The 22,269-nt window shown below is 43.0% G+C and overlaps 1 protein-coding gene across 2 annotated transcripts in view; it reads left to right on the top strand.

The window, feature by feature from the left end:
* Window positions 1-250: 250 nt before the first annotated feature.
* HMGCS2 (3-hydroxy-3-methylglutaryl-CoA synthase 2) overlaps window positions 251-22,269 on the top strand; it is a 26,736-nt gene continuing 4,717 nt past the window's right edge. For both annotated transcript variants that reach the window (XM_055402641.1, XM_055402640.2), the window contains exons 1-9: window positions 251-383; window positions 6,139-6,593; window positions 10,161-10,286; window positions 10,869-11,033; window positions 13,049-13,214; window positions 16,281-16,451; window positions 17,690-17,796; window positions 18,572-18,697; window positions 19,936-20,047. In XM_055402641.1, coding sequence (XP_055258616.1) covers window positions 280-383; window positions 6,139-6,593; window positions 10,161-10,286; window positions 10,869-11,033; window positions 13,049-13,214; window positions 16,281-16,451; window positions 17,690-17,796; window positions 18,572-18,697; window positions 19,936-20,042 — 1,527 coding nt within the window. In that variant the 5' untranslated portion in view covers window positions 251-279 and the 3' untranslated portion in view covers window positions 20,043-20,047. The remainder of the gene's footprint in view (window positions 384-6,138; window positions 6,594-10,160; window positions 10,287-10,868; window positions 11,034-13,048; window positions 13,215-16,280; window positions 16,452-17,689; window positions 17,797-18,571; window positions 18,698-19,935; window positions 20,048-22,269) is intronic.

The following is a 22,269-nucleotide window of genomic DNA, read 5'->3' as shown; positions in this document are numbered from 1 at the left end:
GCCACAAGAGCCAAAAAGAAGGAGGGATCAGTGCCACCCTTTCCCACACATGCCCAGGAGCAGGGCAGCTATGTACATGTTGGAGAGATGATGTTTTTCTTTGACTCGCCCATATTCTAAATGAGACCTTTTGCCCAGTTCTAGAAACAGAGCCTCGATAAGCAGGGGCAGGGCTTCCGGAGGCAGGATTCTCCGGGATCTATAAAGCCTGAAACCAACACAGCTGGGCATCTTCCCCAAGGACTGTGAATTGCTGGCTTTCTGCTCGCTCCTCCAAAAATGCAGCGGCTGTTGACTCCAGTGAGGCAGGTGTTGCAGGCGAAGAGGGTAATGCAGGAAGCTTCCCTCCTGCCTGCCCGCCTTCTCCCAGCAGCCCTCCCCAGGTGAGTCTCGCTGGTCCCCAGGACTGCACGGGTTACTCTTTGAGAAATGGCGAGGAACCAGTAAAAGAGAGGCATGAGGGCTCGTTAGAATTCCAGTCAAAAGTTGACAAGTCTTGGGCACAGCCTTAGATAAACAAGTTAACCTTTCAAGGTCTCAGTTACCTCATCTCTAAACAGACAGCCCAGGTCTGTTTACAGAATTCCGGGATATCAAACCTCTGCCCCTGCTGATGTCAGCAACACATTTTACTCCCCTAGAGGCACAAAGCAGTAGAAATATCAGTAACAGGGCCTATGGCAATATCCTCCCCAGCACTGTTTGCACCTTTCATCCAAGCCCTGCTGAGACCTTCAGGATGCTGTTTCAACTGCAGTGTTAGTAAAACCAGCTGCTACAAGTCACTGCAGCCAGATTCAGAATGGACTGAGGATAAGAAGGTGTTTCTCCGCTCTCTATTTCAGGAAAGGGGAACATGAGTGTGAAAGATAAGAGTTTGCCTGTGTGTGTGCAATGTGCTTGTGCACAGAAGCACACACACACTCCTTTCCCTGGTAAACATTCTCCCAGTTTGGCCCAAGTACATGCAGTCTCCCAGCATTGATGGAACACAGCAACCACTAGCACCCTAGGGTCCCTAAACTAGCCCCTGTACTTTGGGGATAGCCTTTTCTTACCTCCCATCTCTACATCAAGTTCCTGGGATAGATTTTTAATATTTATGTATTCATTTATTTATTGCTGCATTGGGTCTTTTTCTTGTTGGCTGCATTGTGTCTTCATTGCTGGGTGTGGGCTTTCTCTCGTTGTGATGAGCAGAGTCTACTCTCTAGTTTCGGTGTGTGGGCTTTTCACTGTGGTGGCTTCTCTTCTGGTGGAGCATGGGCTCTGGGTGCACAGGCTTCAGTAGTTGCAGCATATAGGCTCGGTAGTGGTAGGACATGGCTTATTTGCTCCATGGCATGTGGAACCCTCCTGGACCACATGTGTCCCCTGAATTGGGAGGCAGATTCTTAACTACTGGACCACCAGGGAAGTTCCCGCGTGTGCATGCTAAGTAGCTTCAGTCATGTCTGGCTGTCTGTGACCCTATGGACTAAAGTCTACCAGGCTCCTCTGTCCATGGGATTCTCCAGGCAGGAAAACTGCAGTAGGTTGCCAAGCCTTCCTCCAGGGGATCTTCCCAACCCAGGGATCGAACCTGTGTCTCTTACATCTCTTACATTGGCAGGTGGGCTCTTTACCACTAGTTCCACATGGGAAGCCCTCCATGAATGTTTAGAAAAACACGTTTTGTCCAGGGTCTTCCCTTGCTGGGTACGAAGGGAACCTGGGTGTGTGGATGTGTCGGGTAGGGGGTGACACTCCCTAGCCTTTTTATTTTCTTCATGACTCCCCACCTTCCTCCACGTTCTCCTCCAACCTCTGCATACAGGCCAAATGTCCCAGAATTTAACCTGGTTTTGCATTTGTGAGGAAGGGATTGACGTATATTTGCTTGTTTCAATAAGCAATCATTGGCTGCCCTCCAGGAGACAGACCTCAGTCCTCACCAGCCTGCCCCACTTCTGACGTCCTGGGTTCAAACACGTGGAACCAGGCTTCACATTTCCCTTTTAGTGTACGCACGGTTCACCCCATTTTCCATGGCCTGATGGGTATTAAGAGTGCTCCTTATGACTCTCTTTTTCTCTGTGTGTCTGTTCCCTCTCACCCAACCTGCATCTGCTCTGAACCTACCAGAAGGACTGCTCCCACCCCGTGTGCTCCACCACCTTTAAAACTAAGAGAGAACTGTGCCCTCCACTTCACGGTTCCCCACCTGCTTTTCTCATGTGTTATACTCCTGCGCCCCTTCACTCTCTGCTCCACGTATCCTTACCTGTTCAATCCCCACCTGCTATGGCACTGCCTCTGTAGCCCCTCCTGCCAATTCTTCATCAGCAGAAACTCCACTCGTGCATCAAGGTTGACTTCAAATCTAGTCCCTTCCTTGAAACCATTCCTGATCCTCCCACACATGGATCTCTGCTTCCTTTGAACTCCTGTGGGGTTTTTTGTGACCTTTAGTACTTCTGACTCTCAGTTGGGTTACATAGTATGTATGTGCTTATCCCATTCCTCCCACTGGTTGAAGAGGCTCCCAAGAACCTTGACCTCCTTTCTTCCCATTCCCTTCACTCCCACAGCCCTTCACGGCACAGTGCCTAGCATGTAATAACTACTTTTGAAACACAAAAGAGGTGAGAGGGAATAAAGAAATAAAAGTTTGATGCATGTTCTTGAACCAAGCAACACCAGAACAAAACCAGTTTTAAACTAAACAAAGCTATTATTTGCTTTTTAATTAATTTATTAAAAAAATTTTTTATTGGCGTATAGTTGTTGTGCTGTGTTAGTTTTTGCTGTACAGCAAAGTGAATTGGCTATATGTATACATGTATACCCTCTTTTTTGGATTTCCTTCCCATTTAGCCCACCGCAGAGTACTGAGTAGAGTTTCAAGTGGTATACAGTAGGTTCTCATTAGTCATCTATTTCATACATAGTTTCAATGGTGTCAATCCCAATCTCCCAACTCATCCCATGCCTCCTTTCCTCCTTGGTATCCATATGTTTATTCTCTATGTTTGTGTCTTTATAGTATTCTTTTTTATTGGAGTATAATTGCTTTACAATGTTGAGTAAGTTTCTGCTGTATCATGAAGTGAGTCAGCTATGTGTATACATATATCCCCTCCCTATTGAGCCTCTTTCTCACCCGCTCCATCCCACCCTTCTAGGTCATCACAGAGTGCAGAGCTGAGCTCCCTGTGCTAAGCAGCACATTCCCACTAGCTAGCTATTATATACATGGTAGTGTATATGTCAATCCTAATCTCCCAATTCGTCTCAGCCTTCCCTCCCCTGACCCTCCTCTGTGTCCACAAGTCCGTTCTCTATAAAAATTCAGTTCAGTTCAGTTCAGGTCAGTCACTCAGTCGTGTCCGGCTCTTTGCGACCCCATGAACTGCAGCACGCCAGGCCTCCCTGTCCATCACCAACTCCCAGAGTCTACCCAAACTCATGTCCATCCAGCCATCTCATCCTCTGTCATCTCCTTCTCCTCCTGCCTTCAATCTTCCCCAGCACTGGGGTCTTTACTCAGCAGCTAAAAGGAATGAAATAAGGTCATTTGTAGAGATGTGGATGGACCTATAGTCTGTTATACAGAGTGAATTAAATCAGAAAGAGGACAACAAATATTGTATATTAATGCATATATACATATATGTATTTATATATGTATTATCATTTAGAGAAAGTACACGGTTAGATGGATACTCTTAACTCCTGTACTCTTATGTTTCTGGAAACATCTACATCTTTTCTTCAAGGCTCTGGAATCCATTTCCAAGTAATAATCTCCTACAAAGACAGTTACAAAAGTTACCAAGAGACTCATTCTTGGAACCCTTCCTTGAGACTTGAGATTTCTCACTGGGGAGAGGAATGGAGTGAGCTTAGAGAAGACAGAGAGAATGAGGATTAGGGAAAATCCAGTCAAGCAGAGGACTGAGATCCGGCTAGCTATTAGTTCCTAGTACTGGGAGCTCCTCCACATATATTTGAGAGTATAGACTCCACTTATTTGAGTGGCACCAAATAAATAAGGCAGAGAACTAAACTTCGATCCTCCCTTGTCTGATAGGAATAAGCATTTATCACTTAGACTCACTATCTTGTGGTCACACGATCCACTTTTTGCCTCCCAGCAGGCCTTCAAAATGACCTGTTACAGAAAAACTGGTGTTAAGAGAAGCCCTGAGTCCTAAGGATGATGGATGGATACATTCCATCTGAACTACAATTTCTGTGGCATAGAGCTAAACTGATAAACCTGCAGAGCCATCTTATCACTTCCACCATCAGGAATTCTGTAGCCAGATGCAAGTCAAAGGAATCTGGCGGCACTCAGGACTGAAAGGACCAAATATTTCTTAAAAAAAAAAAATTATGCATTTATTGGCTGCACTGGGTCTTCATTGCTGCTCTCAGGCTTTCTTTAGGTGTGGTGAGTGGGGTCTATTCTTCACTGTAGTGAGCAAGGTTCTGATTGCAGTGGCTTCTCTTGTTAAGGAGCACAAGCTCTAGGACACAGGAACTTCAATAGTCGCAGCCTGGGGGCTCAGTAATTTCCACTCCTGGGTTCTAGAGTGCAAGCTCAGTAGTTGTAGTGCATTGGCTTAGTTGCTGGTCAGCAGGAAGGATACTTCCAGAGCAAGGACCGAACCCATATTCCCTGCATTGGCAGGTGGATTCTTACCCACTGAGCCACAAGGGAAGCTCCAGGGCAGAATATTTCTAACACATAAGAAACTAAGAAGTTACCCTGGGCATAGCACTTCACCAATGTTTGCCTTGCTTTCAACATCTGGGAAATTAAGAATATTTCTAAATATTCAAATAGAGCTACATAGAGCTTTCAGGTACTTTTATATGGAACAAATGGAAGATGAGCTTGGTGAGTTCTTTACCGCTAGCTAGAAAGAGAAATTCCAGATCTCCAGGGGGATTAGGAATCTGGATTGAAAAGAGGTGGTGGGTCCAGGACAGAAAGTTTATCTCTTCCCTCTTTTCTGACTCTCCACTTTTTCTCTGTTTCCATTTAGAGTTGCCCTTGGAACTTCCTTGGAGGTTCAGTGGTTAAGACTCTGCCTTCCAAGGCAAAAGGTGTGAGTTTGATTCCTGGTCGGGGCACTAAGGTCCCACATGCCACAGGGTATAGGCAAAAATTATAAAGAAAAAACAGAATTTCCCTGTCAGCCTTCTATATTCCCACAGCCTTTGCTTGTTCCACATGTATTTAGCCATAAAAATACCAAAGGGACAATTACCAAGTATAAAAGGGTAAATTAAACAGAAAAATACAGCGATTCTAAATTTGTATTCATCTGATAAAAATAGAACAATCTTGGAGTACACGTGTCTCTTTCAATTCTGGTTTCCTCAGTGTGTATGCCCAGGAGTGTGACTGCTGGGTCGTATGGCAGCAGCACAGTTTATAACAGCCAGGACATGGAAGCAACCTAGATGTCCATCTGCAGACAAATGGATAAGAAAGCTGTGATACATATACACAATGGAGTATTACTCAGCAATTAAAAAGAATACATTTGAATCAGTTCTAATGAGGTGAATGAAACTGGAGTCTATTATACAGAGTGAAGTAAGCCAGAAAGAAAAACAGCAATACAGTATACTAATGCATATATATGGAATTTAGAAAGAAGGTAATGATAAGCCTGTATACGAGACAGCAAAAGAGACACAGGTGTATAGAACAGTTTTTTGGACTCTGTGGGAGAGGGTGAGGGTGGGATGATTTGGAAGAATGGCACTGAAACATGTATATTATCATATGTGAAACGAATTGCCAGGCCAGGTTCGATGCATGATACAGGATGCTCGGGACTGGTGCACTGGGATGAACCAGAGGGATGGGATGGGGAGGAGGGAAGTGGGAGGGGGGTTCAAGATGGGGAACACATGTACACCCGCGGCAGATTCATGTCAATGTATGGCAAAACCAATACAATAATGTAAAGTAATTAGCCTCCAATTAAAATTTAAAAAAGAGAAAACAATCTTAAATTTGTATCTATCTGATATCTTCAAAATATATTTTTAAAAATGAGTGAAATGATTGCTGTTTTGTCTTTTTAGGAAACTAGCTAGAGACCATTCACAGAATTTTGATTGTTTTCTCTGTTACAGTTTTTCTACAGTTCCGGCTGTCCCCTTGGTCAAAACAGATGCTTGGCCAAAGGATGTGGGTGTTCTCGCCATGGAGGTCTACTTTCCAGCCCAATACGTGGACCAAACAGAGCTGGAGAAGTTTAACAAGGTGGAGGCAGGGAGGTACACCGTGGGCTTGGGCCAGACCCGGATGGGCTTCTGCTCAGTCCAGGAGGACGTCAACTCCCTGTGCCTGACGGTGGTGCAGCAGCTGATGGAGCGCACGCAGCTCCCCTGGGATGCTGTGGGCCGCCTGGAAGTGGGCACTGAGACCATCATTGATAAGTCCAAGGCTGTCAAGACAGTGCTCATGGAGCTCTTCCAGGGTTCAGGCAACACGGACATTGAGGGCATAGACACCACCAATGCCTGCTACGGTGGCACTGCCTCCCTCTTCAATGCTGCCAACTGGATGGAATCCAGCTCCTGGGATGGTATGTGCTGCCAGAGGCCTTATGTAAGAAGGGAGCAGGGGTAGATGCTGAAGGCTCCGTTTTGCTTCTCCGTTCCCCGGGTAGGTTCATCCACCGAGGAAAGGACACATTACACACACAGCTGTTGTGATCATCCAACGACCACAGTGACAGCAACCCCTCAGACTTGGATGGTTTTGTACAGTTATTCAGGGAGCATATTCACATAGCTATTCACTGAGTCCTCATCACATCTTAGGAAGTGGATGTCATACCTGTTTTATAGATGAAAAAAATGGAGAATCTAATAATTTACATGTCGTATGTGGCTGGAGCAAGAAACCAAACCAAATTCAGTGTATTTCCCACTTCAGTGTTCCTGTTTCTCTAAGGTTTCTCTTAAGTCTCTAAGGGACAAAGACATTGGTGATGTTAAAAGATTTAAACAAGTGTAGGTGTTAAGGAGAAGGCACCCTGGCAAAAATAGACCCAAAGAATCATAGGATAGACTATTACACAGGTTATTTCTACTCTCTCCTCCTCACCTGGTTCCTAGGAGAATTAGAAACCTAGCTTTATCAATAACTAATGACAAGTCCCTTAACCTCTGTCAGACTAGGAGTTTTTATTTGCCTACCTGCTTTCCAGGGCTGATAGGATTAAACATGGTATTAATGGAGATGTGAAAAAACCGTTCCTGGACAGACAAGGCCCTCCATTTACTAACTTGGAAACTAGAACTTAAAACTTTAGAAACCATAATAAGCATTAATTTAAAAATTAATTGTGAAATCTTGATGTTGGTGGGAACCTTAGAGATTATCTGATCCAGTACTCCTCATAGAGGCCAAGAAGAGTTTAAGGGTTTTTCTCTGTTTGTCCAGCAAGGTAGTACAATTCCATACACCCATTCAGTGTTTTTCTGATTGCCCTGCATGGGCTCACCATTAATAGTTCCATTGATTTGCAATGTTCCAGACTCTACATCCTCAAATCTGTCCTTATAGTGCTTCTCTTGCTTGGTATCTGTATTATTACTTCTCCAGCAACCCCTACTACCAACACCACCAATCTGTCAAACCAAGCATTTTGTTAGAGAGTACAAATTAAAGGGACACTCACCAGCCTTTAGTGAAGAATCAGAGCCTATATTTGAGGGGCATTATCAGCTTTAAGCATGTCATTTCAAATGACTAGATTCTGCTGAATGGTTGGGTATTCCACAGGAGAGGGCTGCAGATGCATCCTTCTTTAATGTGTTGTCTTGTTGGGAAAAATCTGAAACAAACATTATGAAGTGAATTGTTAGTCTGTACTTTCACAAAAAGCATATTTAAGTTTGAGACTAATGGCAACCTTGAAGACCAGACAAGGCCAGCGTAGATGTGATTTCTGCTTCTGAACTGGCCAATCATCCACCTGGGACCTTTAGAAGGAAGGAGGTGGTTCTGGAGCTCACCAAGAAGTTTTGAACCACTCCAAAGAGACAGCAGGGTATGAGGGAAGGAAAGAGTGGCACTGGCTTGAACTGCCTGAGAGACCTCATTTTTCCTTGCCTTTTATTATAAAGGTAAATGAAACTTACAGTGTGTGTGTGTATATGTGTGTGTGTACATAGATAGACAAAAGGTTCAAAGTAAAGAAAAAATTCGTTTTGACACCCCATTACCAATTCCCAGAATTTAATCCTCATAGTAAGGTAATAGTAATTTAATCCTCATACCTGTAAGCATATGCTTATCTATTCATTTTTTAACATTGCACACATTATTCCTCATCTTTACTATGTCTTAGAGGTTAGTCTATAGATATCTCTGAGTGAGTGAGTTAAGTTGCTCAGTGTGTTCAACTCTTTGCGACCCCATGGACTGTAGTCTATCAGGCTCCTCCATCCGTGAGATTTTCCAGGCAAGAGTACTGGAGTGGGTTGCCATTTCCTTCTCCAATAGATATCTCTAGATACATATAAGGTCTACCTCATTCTTTTAAAAGACGCTATAAATTCTATTGATGGGTACACCAAAACTTAGTCCCATATAGATGGATATTTAGATTGTTGCATAGTTTTTGCAATTATTATAAAAAGTGTTAATATTTAAGACAGTAGCTTTGCATGCTCATAACTATATGTTGTAAGAATAGATTCCTAAAAGTGGGATTTCAGGATCATTTAATTAAAAAGTTTGATAAAATGTGCCAAACTGCTCTTTAAAATGTACTAACATATTGTTGGAATGTACTTTCTAACTTCAAACTTTCTAATCTTTTTCAGTTTAATAAGTATAGTATCATTGATTTTCCTTCGTTATTATAAGAGGATTTTGATATTTTTATGATGTTTATTGGCCATTTTCCTATTATATTCCTTTCTAATGAGACATTTATCTATGAAGGAAAATAATTTTTTGTTGGCTGTAAGTATTATAAATACATCCCCAGCTTGTCTTTTGTATTTCTGATAGAAGGTTTTCATTTTTAGGTAATTAGATTTACTGATCTCTTCCTTAATGGCTTGTATTAATAAATACTCTTCTATAGTTTCCAAATGTTATATAACATAAATTTTGTTTATATATATTATGTTTATTTATTATATATTTATCTTATACTTTTATATATTATTTTTATATTCATATATATAAAATTGGGGAGAAAAAATACTGTTTTGATGGAGTGGTTAAACAATCTTAACAGAAAATTCTTGGGTTTCAGTGAATTTGGGTTGGAATTCTGACTAAATCCTTATCCGATCATCTATTAGCTGTGTGACTTTAAGCAAGTGGCTTAAGTTCTCTGGGCCCCAATTCCTTTGTCTAGAAAGAGGAGATAATGTTTCTGACAGGTTAGGTAGAATGCTAAAAGTACTGCCATGTCTTTCCTGCATACCCACGTTTAGGAGCAAGCAGTAGGAGATGAAGAAGTAACAAATAATATTCAAGACAACAATTATTTAGTGAATCATCATCTGCCTATTGTAGAAGTAGTTTCATAGATTAAATGTGGTTACTGAGCATTAATTCTTCTCACAAAGTGGTGCTAGATTTTTCAAAGCACCTTGTTTAGAATCCAGTCAGAACTGAGTTTGAATACAAAATTCCATATTCACTAAATGGGTGACCTTAGACAAATTACCTGAATTCTCTGGAAGGCAATGTCGTCCTCTACAAATGTGGACATTACCTGACTCAATGGATTGTTTAAAGGATTGTTTGAGGATAACTGGTGTCTAGGATTTCAAATATTAGTTTGCTTCCCATCCTTTGGCCTTCTGTGATTTGGAAAGAATTTCCACTATAGCACTACAAAAAGTACAAACCTAAATTATTTTCAAAAGTGCTGATTTATGAATTTTTTGTTGAATAAATGAGGAATTTTTACAGCCTGAGTCAGAGAACACTGAGTTTTGACATTGCATTTCCAATGCAACGTCATTTACACTTCACTAGAGTGTAAGTTTCATGGGGGCAGGAACTTTTATTTTGCTTCAGTGATCTATTGCCAGGACCTAAAATTGGGCCTGGCATAGAGGAGGCTTTCACTCTACTGGAGACTTGGCAGTAATAATAATTATTTCTTTTCTCTTCACAGGTCGCTATGCACTGGTGGTCTGTGGGGACATCGCAGTCTACCCCAGTGGGAACGCTCGCCCCACGGGCGGGGCTGGAGCTGTGGCAATGCTGGTTGGGCCCGAGGCCCCTCTGGTCCTCGAGAGAGGTTTGTAGTAAACTGTGCAGTAAACACGGTACGAGAGGACTGCGTGGTATGGTCAAATGCTTAGCTCTTAATTCCCAACTGGAATATTCAGGGCTGAAGTCTGGACTTGAGGATGAAAGTGCTTGTCTTCAAAAGACTAGACTGGGGAGCAGAGGGCAGGGAGAAAGGGAAGAGAAGGATCAGCAAGGTGGCTTCATCTATACCATCACACATCAGGATGATGGTGTTTGGGTTGAATGGCATTTGTGCTGTTGACAAGGACCCTTTGGGAGCTAAACTGACCATTGAAAATGAAAGAAAATAATTGGATATAAAGTAAGAGCTTTCCTTTGAGACTTTTGGAGTCTGTTCTAGATTTCTTTAAGCCCATATAGGTGTGGAAATAGAAATATACATCTCACTTATAAAAAAGCATTCATCTAATTAACTCCCTTCGAACACCTGAAGGATAATCAGTGGTCCCTGGGCTTGGGCATGAGACAGATAAAGACCAGGGGGCTGCTTGTACATGGATCTCCCACCCTCTCTGCGCAATGTGGGCTACATTGTACAGTTTCTGAATCCCTCTGTGTGCCTCACCAGGGCTTAGAGGAACCCACATGGAGAACGTGTACGACTTCTACAAACCAGATGTGACTTCAGAGTACCCACTGGTGGATGGGAAGCTCTCCATCCAGTGCTACTTACGGGCCCTGGACAAATGCTACGCATTCTACCGTCAAAAGATCGAGAAACAGTGGAAGCAAGGTATGGGGCTCAGAGGGCCAAAGTCACAGACTCTACTTACATGAGGCTGAGAGTGTGTCCTAAATTCTTAAGACAAGGACTCCTTTCTCCTCTACAAATGATCTCAAGAGAATTATTTCACATCTTCTTCTTACATGCTTCCCTGGGTCTAGGCTGAAGTCCCTTTGGAAGTCATCCAAAGTCAAGTATGAAATTGCCTTTAAATTGAACTGAGTGAAAGAAAGAAAACAACCGTAAGCCATAGCTGAAGCCTGTAGGTGTCAGCCACCCGGGGAGGTAGTGTGTGAGTCAGAGTGACCATGTCTCGTCTTGTGGATGCTAGGGTTCATTTCTGTTGAAGTCAGGAGTGATTTGACTCAGTTTATAGTTTGCCACCTTTTAAAGTCTGATTGATGTTGAAGATTCTCACCTATATTTTCAATATATTTAAGAGTTATCAGTAATTTTCTTTCTCTGCATGGTAGCTTTGCAAGTTAATTTTTTTTTCACCTTTAGTTTCTGAAGTTTTCTGCTAAAAAATATGTGCCGATTTCATAATCAGATAAGAAACAAATCTTATTTTAAAAATACAGAGAAACTTATCTACCTTAAAAAAAATAAATGAAAAGGGTTCTTACCTGTTTGGCTATGCCTAGCTGGGTGTCTGAAAAAGGCAGTTTCCAGTGTGGGAAAAGGCATGTGCTGAAGCATCAGAGCACAGATGCTCTGCTGTTGCTACTGCTGCTGAGTCACTTCAGTCGTGTCCGACTCTGTGCGACCCCATAGACGGCAGCCCATCAGGCTGCGCTGTCCCTGGGATTCTCCAGGCAAGAACACTGGAGTGGGTTGCCATTTCCTTCTCCAATGTGTAAAAGTGAAAAGTGAAAGTGAAGTCGCTCAGTCGTGTCCGACCCTTAGCGACCCCATGGACTGCAGCCTACCAGTCTCCTCCATCTATGGGATTTTCTAGGCAAGAGTACTGGAGTGGCTTGCCATTGCCTTCTCCGACAGATGCTCTAGGGGTGACCTAAAGCATCTTGGCCCTTTCCACTGCGCTGGGTAGGATGCAGTTTGCCCCCATGAGAAAAGAGTCAACTTAGACCTCTCAGCCTCTTCCCACCCATTGTAAAACTGCTACTGGCTAATTGGTAGCTCAGATGGTGAAGAGTCCACCTGCAATGCAGGAGACTTAACCCGTGGGTCGGGAAGATTCCCTGGAAAAGGAAATGGCAACCCACTCCAGTATTCTGGCCTGGGAAATCCCAAGGACGGAGGAGCCTGGTGGGCTACAGTCCATGGGGTCCCAAAGAGTTGGACACGACTTAGCAATTAAACAACATTTTAATTTTACCCCTCATTCTCATATGGAATTTGATCAACACTGCTTTGAATCTCAGCACCGAAGTGTAAACTTCCTAAGGGCAGAGGGTGCATTGCTCTTCTCTTTGGGGTGAAAGAGGGTCTGGAGTGTAGAGTCAGAGACACTGGAACCTAAAGCCAAAATCAGCTGTTTTCAAGCTGAGTGACCTCGGACATGTAACAGCTTTGTATTTTGGAGACCCTGTTTCCTCCTCTGGAAAATAGAGAACATAATACAATATGAGGTTGATTTGAGGAATTATCTGTCACAGAAGTTGGCAATGGCAGAAAGGAAGAAAACATTTATTTATTTTCCTTTTTTATGAGTAGTGTGCATGCAAAGTCCTGTCTGAATCTTTGCAGCCCTATGGACTGTAGCCTGCTGGGCTCCTCTGTCCATGGAGATTCTCCAGGCAAGAATACTGGAGTGGGTTGCTGTGCCTGCCTCCAGGGGATCTTCCCGACCCAGGGATTGAACCCACATCTCTTACATCTCCATGGTAGCAGGCAGGTTCTTTACCACTAGCACCACCTGGGAAAGCGCTTAGTAAAATGCTTGTAAAATGAACAAACTGTGTGTTCACTGTAGGTCGGAGCTCGTTCTCTGGGAGGCCTTAGAACAGGTAGATCTTGGAAAGGGTCACACTGCATCCTTGCTTTCATACTTCTTCTTCCAGCTGGCATCGATCGGCCTTTCACTCTCGATGATGTGCAGTATATGATTTTTCACACACCTTTCTGCAAGTTAGTCCAGAAATCCCTGGCCCGCCTGATGTTCAATGACTTCCTGTTGGCCAGTGGTGACACACAGACTGGCATCTACAAGGGGTTGGAGGCCTTCAGGTGAGTCCTTTTCAGGAGGAGCCTAGAGGCTCCTGAGGGGTGAGAATGAAGGGGCTTCCTCATGCCTTGAATCTGGATGACTAGCCACTCCTGTGGGGTTAAAAACAACAGTCCTCTAACATAGTAGAAATGACATCAAGTCCTCGTGTGTGTTGCTGGGTTATTGTCTACATAAGGACCTCACCTTGTATCTCAGGGAGCAGAGGGACCCTGCTGGCACCTGTCAATCAGGTGACTTTAAGAAGTTTCAGAGAATAAGAAAAAGGGAAAGGGAGTATGCCTAAATCATTCAGGTAATAAACATGTTATGAACATCAACGGTGTGTCAGGCATCATATGAAACTCTAGGGACATAAAAGTGGGTGTGACTCCATGCTCCCTGCCTACAGGATCTCACAGTCTGTACGGAAACACCTAGAAGCAAATAATCACAGTGCAGGATGGCAACTTGGGGAAGGTCTGGTCTCATTCTCACTTGCCATTGCTTTAAAGAATGTTTAACTTGTTGCCTCCACCCCCTCATCTATGAAAAAGGGATAGTCCAGCATACTCCCCGTCCTTAGATGTCAATAAAGCAGGGGGAATGCTGTTTATTGATGCAATACTCCAAGGCATTTAGAAAAAAAGAAACTTCAACACAAAGAGATCTCACTGGGAAGAGAATTTTTCCCTTTCTTCTTGGTATCTTCTCATTTCAAGTTTTAGAGTATTCTACCAACATCTGTCCCCATTTCTAACTACTACTGCTAACCCTGCTATTAACTAACCAAAACAGCAAAGTTAGCACAAATACTACTTCTAAGACTTGCCCCATGAAAAGAATTTTAACATATACCAAAAATAATAGGCTAGTATTTTTAATATATGAAAGTTTCATCAATAATAAGATAAACACACTAAATAGAAGATATGGACAAGAAATTTCCTCAGGGAAGAAATGCACACATGCGTATTTTTTAATGTGCATGCCCATTAGTAATGCATATAAACAATGTTTTCTTTATGTGTGTACTTAGTCACTCAGTCGTGTCTGACTCTTTGCAACCCCATGGACTGTAGCCCACCAGGCACCTCTGTCTCTGGGGATTCTCCAGGCAAGAATACTGGAGTGGGTTGCCATTTCCTTCTCCAGGGGATCTCTCCAACCCAGGAATTGAACCCAGGTCTCCTGTATTTCAGGCAGATTCTTTACCAACTGAGCTAGGATAGAAGCCTGATGTTTCTTTACATAGCCTTTAAAAAATTTGAATACCCAGACTTAAGGCTATGAGAAAATGAGCAATAGTGGATGGATTGAAAATGAGCAATAGTGGATGAATTTGGGGGAGTAATAGGGAAATATGACTCAAAAGCCCTGAAGATGTGCATAACTTTTGGCTCAGTAATTTCACCTGTGTAAAAGAACATGTAGGTATTTCTCAAAAAAAAAAAAAAAAAAACCTACCACATGACCCAGCAATTTCACTCCTGGATATACATTTGGAAAAAAAAAATTTTTTTAAAGACACCTGCACTCTGATGTTCAGATCAGTATTATTGACAATTGTCAAGATGTGGAAGCAACCCATGTCCAGCAATAGATTTACGATTGAAGAAGATGTGGTTTAGATACACAGTGGATTACTACTCCATTAGATAAATATTGGGCTTTCCTGGTGGTTTAGCAGTAAAGAATCGGCCTGAAATGCAGGAGACACCAGAGATGCAAGTTCCATCCTTGGGTCAGGAAGATCCCCTGGAGGAGGGCATGGCAACCCATTCCAGTGCTCTTGCCTGGAGAATCCCCATGGACAGAGGAACCTGGCGGGCTACAGTCCATGGGGTCACAAAGAGTCGGACACAACTGAGTGCCTGAGCACAGACAGATATCAATGGTACATGCAAATAGATATACAGTGGTATAAAATAGGCTACAAGGATGTGTTGTACAACACAGAGAATATAGCCAACATTTTGTAATAACTGTAAATGGACAATAACTTTTAAAAATTGTATAAAAAAAGGCTTTAATGGAAAAAAAATGTTTGTTTCATGAAAAGAAATAACATGTAGCTATTCACTGCTTCAGCTAATAAGGATAGAAATGGGGAGTTTGGTTAAAGAGGGGAACATCCTATCATGGTCTATTTGGCAGTCTTTAAAAATAATGCTAAAGGAGATGATTTCATGTCATAGAGAAAGTTAGTTAAGAAAGCATGCTGATATATAGAACTGCCTTTGGGACTCTGTGGGAGAGGGTGAGGGTGGGATGATTTGGGAGAATGGCATTGAAACACGTAAGTTGTCATATGTGAAATGAATCACTAGTTCAGGGTCGATGCATGTTATAGGATGCTCGGAGCTGGCGTGCGGGGATGACCCAGAGGGAGGATAAAGGGAGGAGGGAGGTGGGAGGGGGGTTCAGGAGGGGGAACTTATGTAAACCTGGGGTGAATTCATGTCAATATATGGCAAAACCAACCAATATAATATTGTAAAATAATTTGCCTCCAATAAAAAATAAATTAATTACTTAAAAAAAAAGAAAAGAATGGTCATAACCATGTAAAAAACAAAAACAAACAAAAAAAAGAAATCACCGACTCAGTGGACATCAGTTTGAGCAAACTCCAGAAGATAGTGAAGGACAGGGAAGCCTGGTGTGCTGCATTCCATGGGGTCACAAAGAGTCAGACATGACTGAGCGACTGAACAACAAAAAAGAAATCATGATTGGGGAGCTAAATTCCTGTTAGCTGTGAGACACAGACAAAAGAAAATTTTTTTTAATAAAAAATAAATTAAAAGAAAAAAAAAAGAAAGCATGCTGAACGGAATGTATAGCATGGTTTTATTTTTCAATAGACTATAAAAGTTGGAGTGGATTCCATAAGAAAACTATGACTGATGCTGTCTGAGTGGTGAGACTATCATGACACTTCCTCTGTATTTTCTGTATTTCTGAATATTCTATAATAAAAACATGTGTTCCAAAGGCTGCTCTCCAGTAGCTGTGACACTTTCTGCTTGCCGCCTTCTTCCTTCATGTGGCTTCTCATACGGACTGTACCTTTGGCTGCTTCACAGGGGGCTAAAGCTGGAAGACACCTACACCAATAAGGATGTAGATAAAGCCTTTCTAAAAGCCTCTCTGGACATGTTCAATAAGAAAACCAAGAACTCCCTCTACCTCTCCACGCACAACGGGAATATGTACACCTCATCCCTGTATGGATGCCTGGCCTCACTTCTGGCCCAGTGAGTACTGCGTCTGTCCCTCCCTCCTCTTACTTACTCTGACCTCTGGTCTGAAGGGTCAACCAAGTTTCATTCCTTTTCTCGTACAGAATTTTTTCAAAAAGGAAAGAAGGAAGGAAGGAAAATGAAATAAATGTATTTCAAAGTGTATGTGTAGGTAGATTGACCATCAGTATTAAACAGTGGTTCCCTGGTGGCTCGGATGGTAAAGAATCTGCTTCAATGCAGGAGACCCAGGTGTGATCCTTGGGTAGGGAAGGTTCCCCTGGAGAAGGGGATGTCTACTCACTCCAGTATTTTTGCCTGGAGAACTCCACGGACAGAGCAGCCTGGCAGGCTAGAGTCCTTGGGTTTGCAAAGAGTCGGACATGACTAACACTTTTTCCAAACTGAAATGCATGTATCATGCCAGCAGATGTGCAAGATCTATTTGGATACATCAAGAAAATAGAATTTTTATGCTTATTTTTATCTCATCCATTTAAAATGTCCGTACTCAGTAAAGCATTGTGATTAAGAGAGTCTAGCTTTTGAACCCACAATTTATGTTCGAATCTCGTTATCACTCACTAACTTTGACCTTGGAAAAATGACTATTATGGTCCTTATTTTTCCCAACTATAAAATTTGTATAATAACAATACCTACCGTCTAAAATTTTGATGAATGTTAAATTTCAAAAGCAATTAAAACAGTGAAAGCCCAGCAGGTGCCCCAGTGTTAGTTTTTATTTTTATAGATATTCAATTTTGTGGAGTTTATAAGAAAATGCTTATAATATAGTACATGTATATAACATAAGAAAAAATATATACAGGTATGATTGGACTTGTTCAGATTATTACTAACGAGGAGATAATTTAAAATTTTACAACTGCTGAAGCATTGCCAGTCAACATGGGTGAATCCTTGAGGTGAATCCAGTGGGCTGACCCCCACTTGGATGTAACTTCAGAGTTCACTGTATTCGTCTTGTCTTCATGGGTAGGGAGAAGTTCCTTTTATATCCCAGAAATTCTGTTGTGCTGTGAGTTCTTCATCTTGGATTTTAGCTGTTCTCCTCTTGGCAAGTTTTCTTCCTTTTGGGCCTACTCCCAGGATCTTCCAAAACTCCCTCTTTGTGTAGAGTGCCCAGAGCTCATTTCTAGTTGCAAGAGGTTGACTGGATTGGTGGTTTATTTACAGAGCAGAATATAATGCTGATGTGTTTTTCTGGGCTTTGATTTCTCTCCCTGTAGTCACTCTGCCCAAGACTTGGCTGGCTCCAGGATCGGTGCCTTCTCTTATGGCTCTGGTTTGGCAGCAAGTTTCTTTTCTTTCCGGGTGTCCCAGGATGCTTCTCCGGGTGAGTCCAGTGTTTTGTTCAGGCACTTGGGGCAGTTTCGTCTGATAAAAGAAACCATTTTCTGCTTCAGTTCAGTTCAGTTCAGTCGCTCAGTCGTGTCCGACTCTCCGCGACCCCATGAATCACAGCACGCCAGGCCTCCCCGTCCATCACCAACTCCCGCAGTTCACTCAGACTCATGTCCACAGAGTCGGTGATGCCATCCAGCCATCTCATTCTCCGTCGTCCCCTTCTCCTCCCGCCACTACTAAAACTCCCATCTTGACAGAATTATGTTGTGACTAAGAACAAAGGAAAGCCCTGAAGGGATTTAAGCAATGGAATAAGTTTGTCTATTTTATGTATTCAAAGTACTTCCCTGGCTACTGATTAGAGACTAGATTGTTGAGGAACAAAGGTGAATATGGGGAAACCAGTTAGTTTGTTTCAACAAATAGTCTAGGCAAGAGGTGGTCATGGTTTGATTACAACTGATTAAAGAGAAGTTGATGGGTTTGAGATATCCAGTAAACATGTGCTGATTATTTTATGATGGAAGTAATCAAGGGCGTACATCAAAGCACTAAATGGGTTACACCTTGATCAAATGAAGGTCTGCCTTAGTTTTGCTAAGGCTGTGTTTGATGATCTTGATCATTTCTTGACACTCTAAGCCACACACTGAGCACTTTTCCTTGGAGCAGCAGCTCCCACAGAGCTGACTCTATACTAGGCTCGTGATTGATAGCAGTGATGACAACGATGTAAGTTTACAGGTCTTGCTTTTGCTTGCCAGGCTCCCCGCTGGAGAAGCTGGTATCCAGTGCATCAGACCTGCAGAAACGTCTTGCCTCCCGGAAGCGTGTGTCTCCTGAGGAGTTCACAGAAATAATGAACCAAAGAGAACAATACTACCACAAGAGTAAGAAAAGAAAGGTGGAAAGAGAGGAGAAGGCAGTTTTTCTCAGCTTCTATGCCAGTAGCTGAGTGGCAGGAATTCATCAGACGTCTAGAGTATAGCAAGTGAGAGTGATGATTTCTATGATATATGATTGCAGAAAAGGTTTGTTTGGTGCAGAGGGGGACAAACCGAGTGGGGAAGCGGGAGGCAGAGTTTTGGTAGGAGGCAGCACGTGGCTTCCCAGTACAAAATACAGCCACCCAAAGCAGGATGCATACTGGACAATGAAGTCCCGTGGAAGCCAGATGTATGGTCTTTGAAAATATTGATAGTATCTAAGCAATGGTTGAAAATGCCCAGACTTTGGAGCCAGAAATCCAAGTCTAAACTGACCTGTGGCACTTGCCCTCTATTTTTGAGAAAAGTATCGAACTTTTCTGAGTTGCTTCCTTTCTAAAGTCATACCAACTTTGCAGGATTGCCAGAGGTTAATGTATTAATTAATGAATGATGTTATCGGCAAATACTACCATTTCCTTCCAATTGCACCCTTTCCTTACCAAATATAAAACAAAATACTGCCCCCAAAAAGCAATAAAGGAAAAGTAAACCAAAGCTAAATTTAAGACTGGAGAAACCAAATGGTGATTTTAAAACCAGGGTAACCATATTTTTTCAAGCAAAACTTGGGACCCATGATTTGCACTGAAAAGAAGACTGAAGTTATGGAACTGAGAATGTTCCAAACAAAACCCCTAAACTTAGTAATTAGTTTTTATCTGGAACCAGGGACATGTTAGAACAAATAAGATGACAATTAAAATAAAAATAAGACCTCTGAGATGAATGTTAATGGACAAAGCTTTGAAATACTACAGAGAGTCAGAATTGGAAAACTTAGGGCTAGGGAGGAAGTGTCTATTAGAAAACAGGATGCTCTGAGGTACCCCTCAAGCTCCGTACCTTTGGTAGAAGGACATGACGAAGATTTCAGTGGAGGAAGGGCCTGTTTACTGTAGGAAAGTGGCATATCCTATAGTAAAATTTCTAGTCAACAAGTCTTAGGTACTAGCCACAAGACAGCTGCTTCTGGTTCTTCTGCTAGCCCAGAGTTCTGCTGGGTGTAGACAAGGCTACCTTGCCACCCCTTGCAGCTCAACCAGGAGAGCTCATGAAGCTCTTGATGTCCCTGTTACCATTTTCTCTTCCTCAGCCCCATAGAACCCTTTGTGAATACTGCCTCCCTTCTTGTTCCACAGTGAATTTCTCACCACCTGGTGACAAAAACAGCCTTTTCCCAGGCACTTGGTACCTGGAGCGAGTGGATGAGCTATATCGCCGAAAGTATGCCCGGCGTCCCGTCTAAAGCTGGTGAGTGAAACTTTGGAGTGTTAGTGGCTTAAAGTTTTTCTTCTGGGCAATAGATACAGTTCTTTTTTTTTTTTTTTTTTCCACTTCTTTTATATTTTTATTGGGAGTGTAATTGCTTTACAATGTTTTGCTCATTTCTGCTCTACAACAAAGTGAATCAGCTCTCTGTACACATATATCCCCTCCCTCTTAGACCTCGCTCGCACCTGCCACCCCGATTCCACCCGTCTAGGTCATCATAGAGCACCTAGCTGAGCCCCCTGTGTTATATAGCAGATGGAATTCTGAGAGCGTCAAAGACCAGAGAGTTTTAAAAAAAAATATTCACAACCCAAATGTTGAGAGCTATGTTTTATTTGGTGGGAATTTTTAAGACTTCATGTCCAGGAGTCAGCATCTCAAGTAACTGAGAGAGCTGCTCTGAGGACGTGAAGGGGGCGCCAGGTTATATAGAAATTTTGCAACGAAAGGTAGTCTGAACTTCAAACGATTATTGCTAATTGAAGAAAATCAGATATCCCAAGTTAAGGAACTCAGCACTTTTCCGACTTTTCTGGCTTTTCAGCATATGGGAGGATGCAAGAGTATGGGCTCACTGAAATCATTCCTTTGATACACGCCTCAGCTACCTAGGGCTAGATATCGCAAGATTTCACAGGCTTCCTCAGGGCTCACATTAGAGGGCAGCAGTCTCTGACACTGTGACATCCTCTGTTTACTCATATGACAGGCAACATCACATTTATCAGTAGCTTTCAAAATGACCAGAGGTGGGGAGTTCGCACCATGATGATCAAGTACAACTCTCGGGGCTCTTTCTACAAAAGGCAAAAAGCTGGGGAGGGGCATGTCCTTGAATCCTGAATCTGAAAAAAGAGTCAACTTGTTTATGTGATCTCCTGATAAGAAGGTTGATAGAATTAGAAGCTTGATAGAAAGAAAATTAGCATCTGTAAAGGGAAGTGGGATGTGAGCCTGAAGCTGGAACTCAGTACTCCAAAGGGGCGAGGCAGTAACAGAGGTGGACAGCATCAGAGACGCACACCAGTGTGCTGGAGACAGGTCATAAGGCACCAGGTGCTGCGGGTTCTGGGAGAGCCAGCTGGAGAGAGCCTGGGGCTAAGGGGCTGTGCGATTTCTTCTGGGGAGAGGCAGTGAGATTTGGGGGGCAAGTGGGGAGGGGTGTGAGGAGAGAAGAGTTTGATGGAGGAGGATTGAGTCAGGAAGAGAACTAAGAGAAATCTTTATGGTACGTTTTAAAGGAAAATCAAAGGGTGGGAATCAGAATCCTGTAGTTCACCTACCCAGGAATCTGCCTTCAGTTTATCTTCCAAACTGGTAGGATAAGCAGAATGGAAGAGCAAAAATCAATTTCTTTTGTGCCAAATGTTTTTCTGATTTTTAAATTTTCCCCCCTACTTTGGAATATGAAGGGGAAAGACTAAAAAGGCTTGCGAAGGTCAGGGTAGGGAGCAGGGAAAGAGAAAGGAAGTCCCAAGTAAATGAGATACCCAGATAAAAAAGGGAAAATGCAGGTAAGGTGTGTCCTCTGTTCATTCCCAACCACTGCCAGCATTCCGGCCCCTATGGGGCAGTTAAGTGTGGCCTGAGATGTTATGGGCAAGGCAGGGTGGGCAACGGGGCCGACAGGCAGGGCCGCAGGCTCCACAAGCAGACTCTTCAGACTCTGCCCCTACCTGGGAGTCAACTGTTGGCTTCTCTGTTGTATGTTTGTAATATGATTCTTAAGGGCAAGTCAGTGGCAAAGAGGGAGTCATTAACTATATCAAGCTAGTTCAGTCAACAAAAACAGAGAGAGAGGGGAGACAGAGAGGGAACTGGGAGTTTTCAAGGGAGAGTTTCCAAATCAGGTTCCCTCTGTCTCCTGGTCCACAAGCTTGTGAAAGTCGCTCAGTCGTGTCTGACTCTTTGTGACCCCATTCTCCAGGCCAGAATACTGGACTGGGTAGCCTTTCCCTTTTCCAGGGGATCTTCCCAACCCAGGTCTCCTGCATTGCAGGAAGATTCTTTACCAGCTGAGCCACAAGGGAAGCCCAAGAATACTGGAGTGGGTAGCCTATCCCTTCTCCAGTGGGTCTTCCCAACCCAGGGATCGAACCGGGGTCTCCTGCATTGTCTCCCTTCTTTACTGACTGAGCTATCAGGGAAGCCCGGTCCCCAAGGTTAGGCAGCATTGTATCTACGAAGAGAAGAGCTGGGGC

This window comes from Moschus berezovskii, chromosome 4, assembly GCF_049115385.1.
Source record: "Moschus berezovskii isolate FMDL1 chromosome 4, NW_MosBer_1.0, whole genome shotgun sequence".
Classification (NCBI taxonomy): Eukaryota; Metazoa; Chordata; class Mammalia; order Artiodactyla; family Moschidae; genus Moschus; species Moschus berezovskii.
Note: the sequence above shows the minus strand (reverse complement) of the source record. Positions and strands in the feature narration are given on the sequence as shown.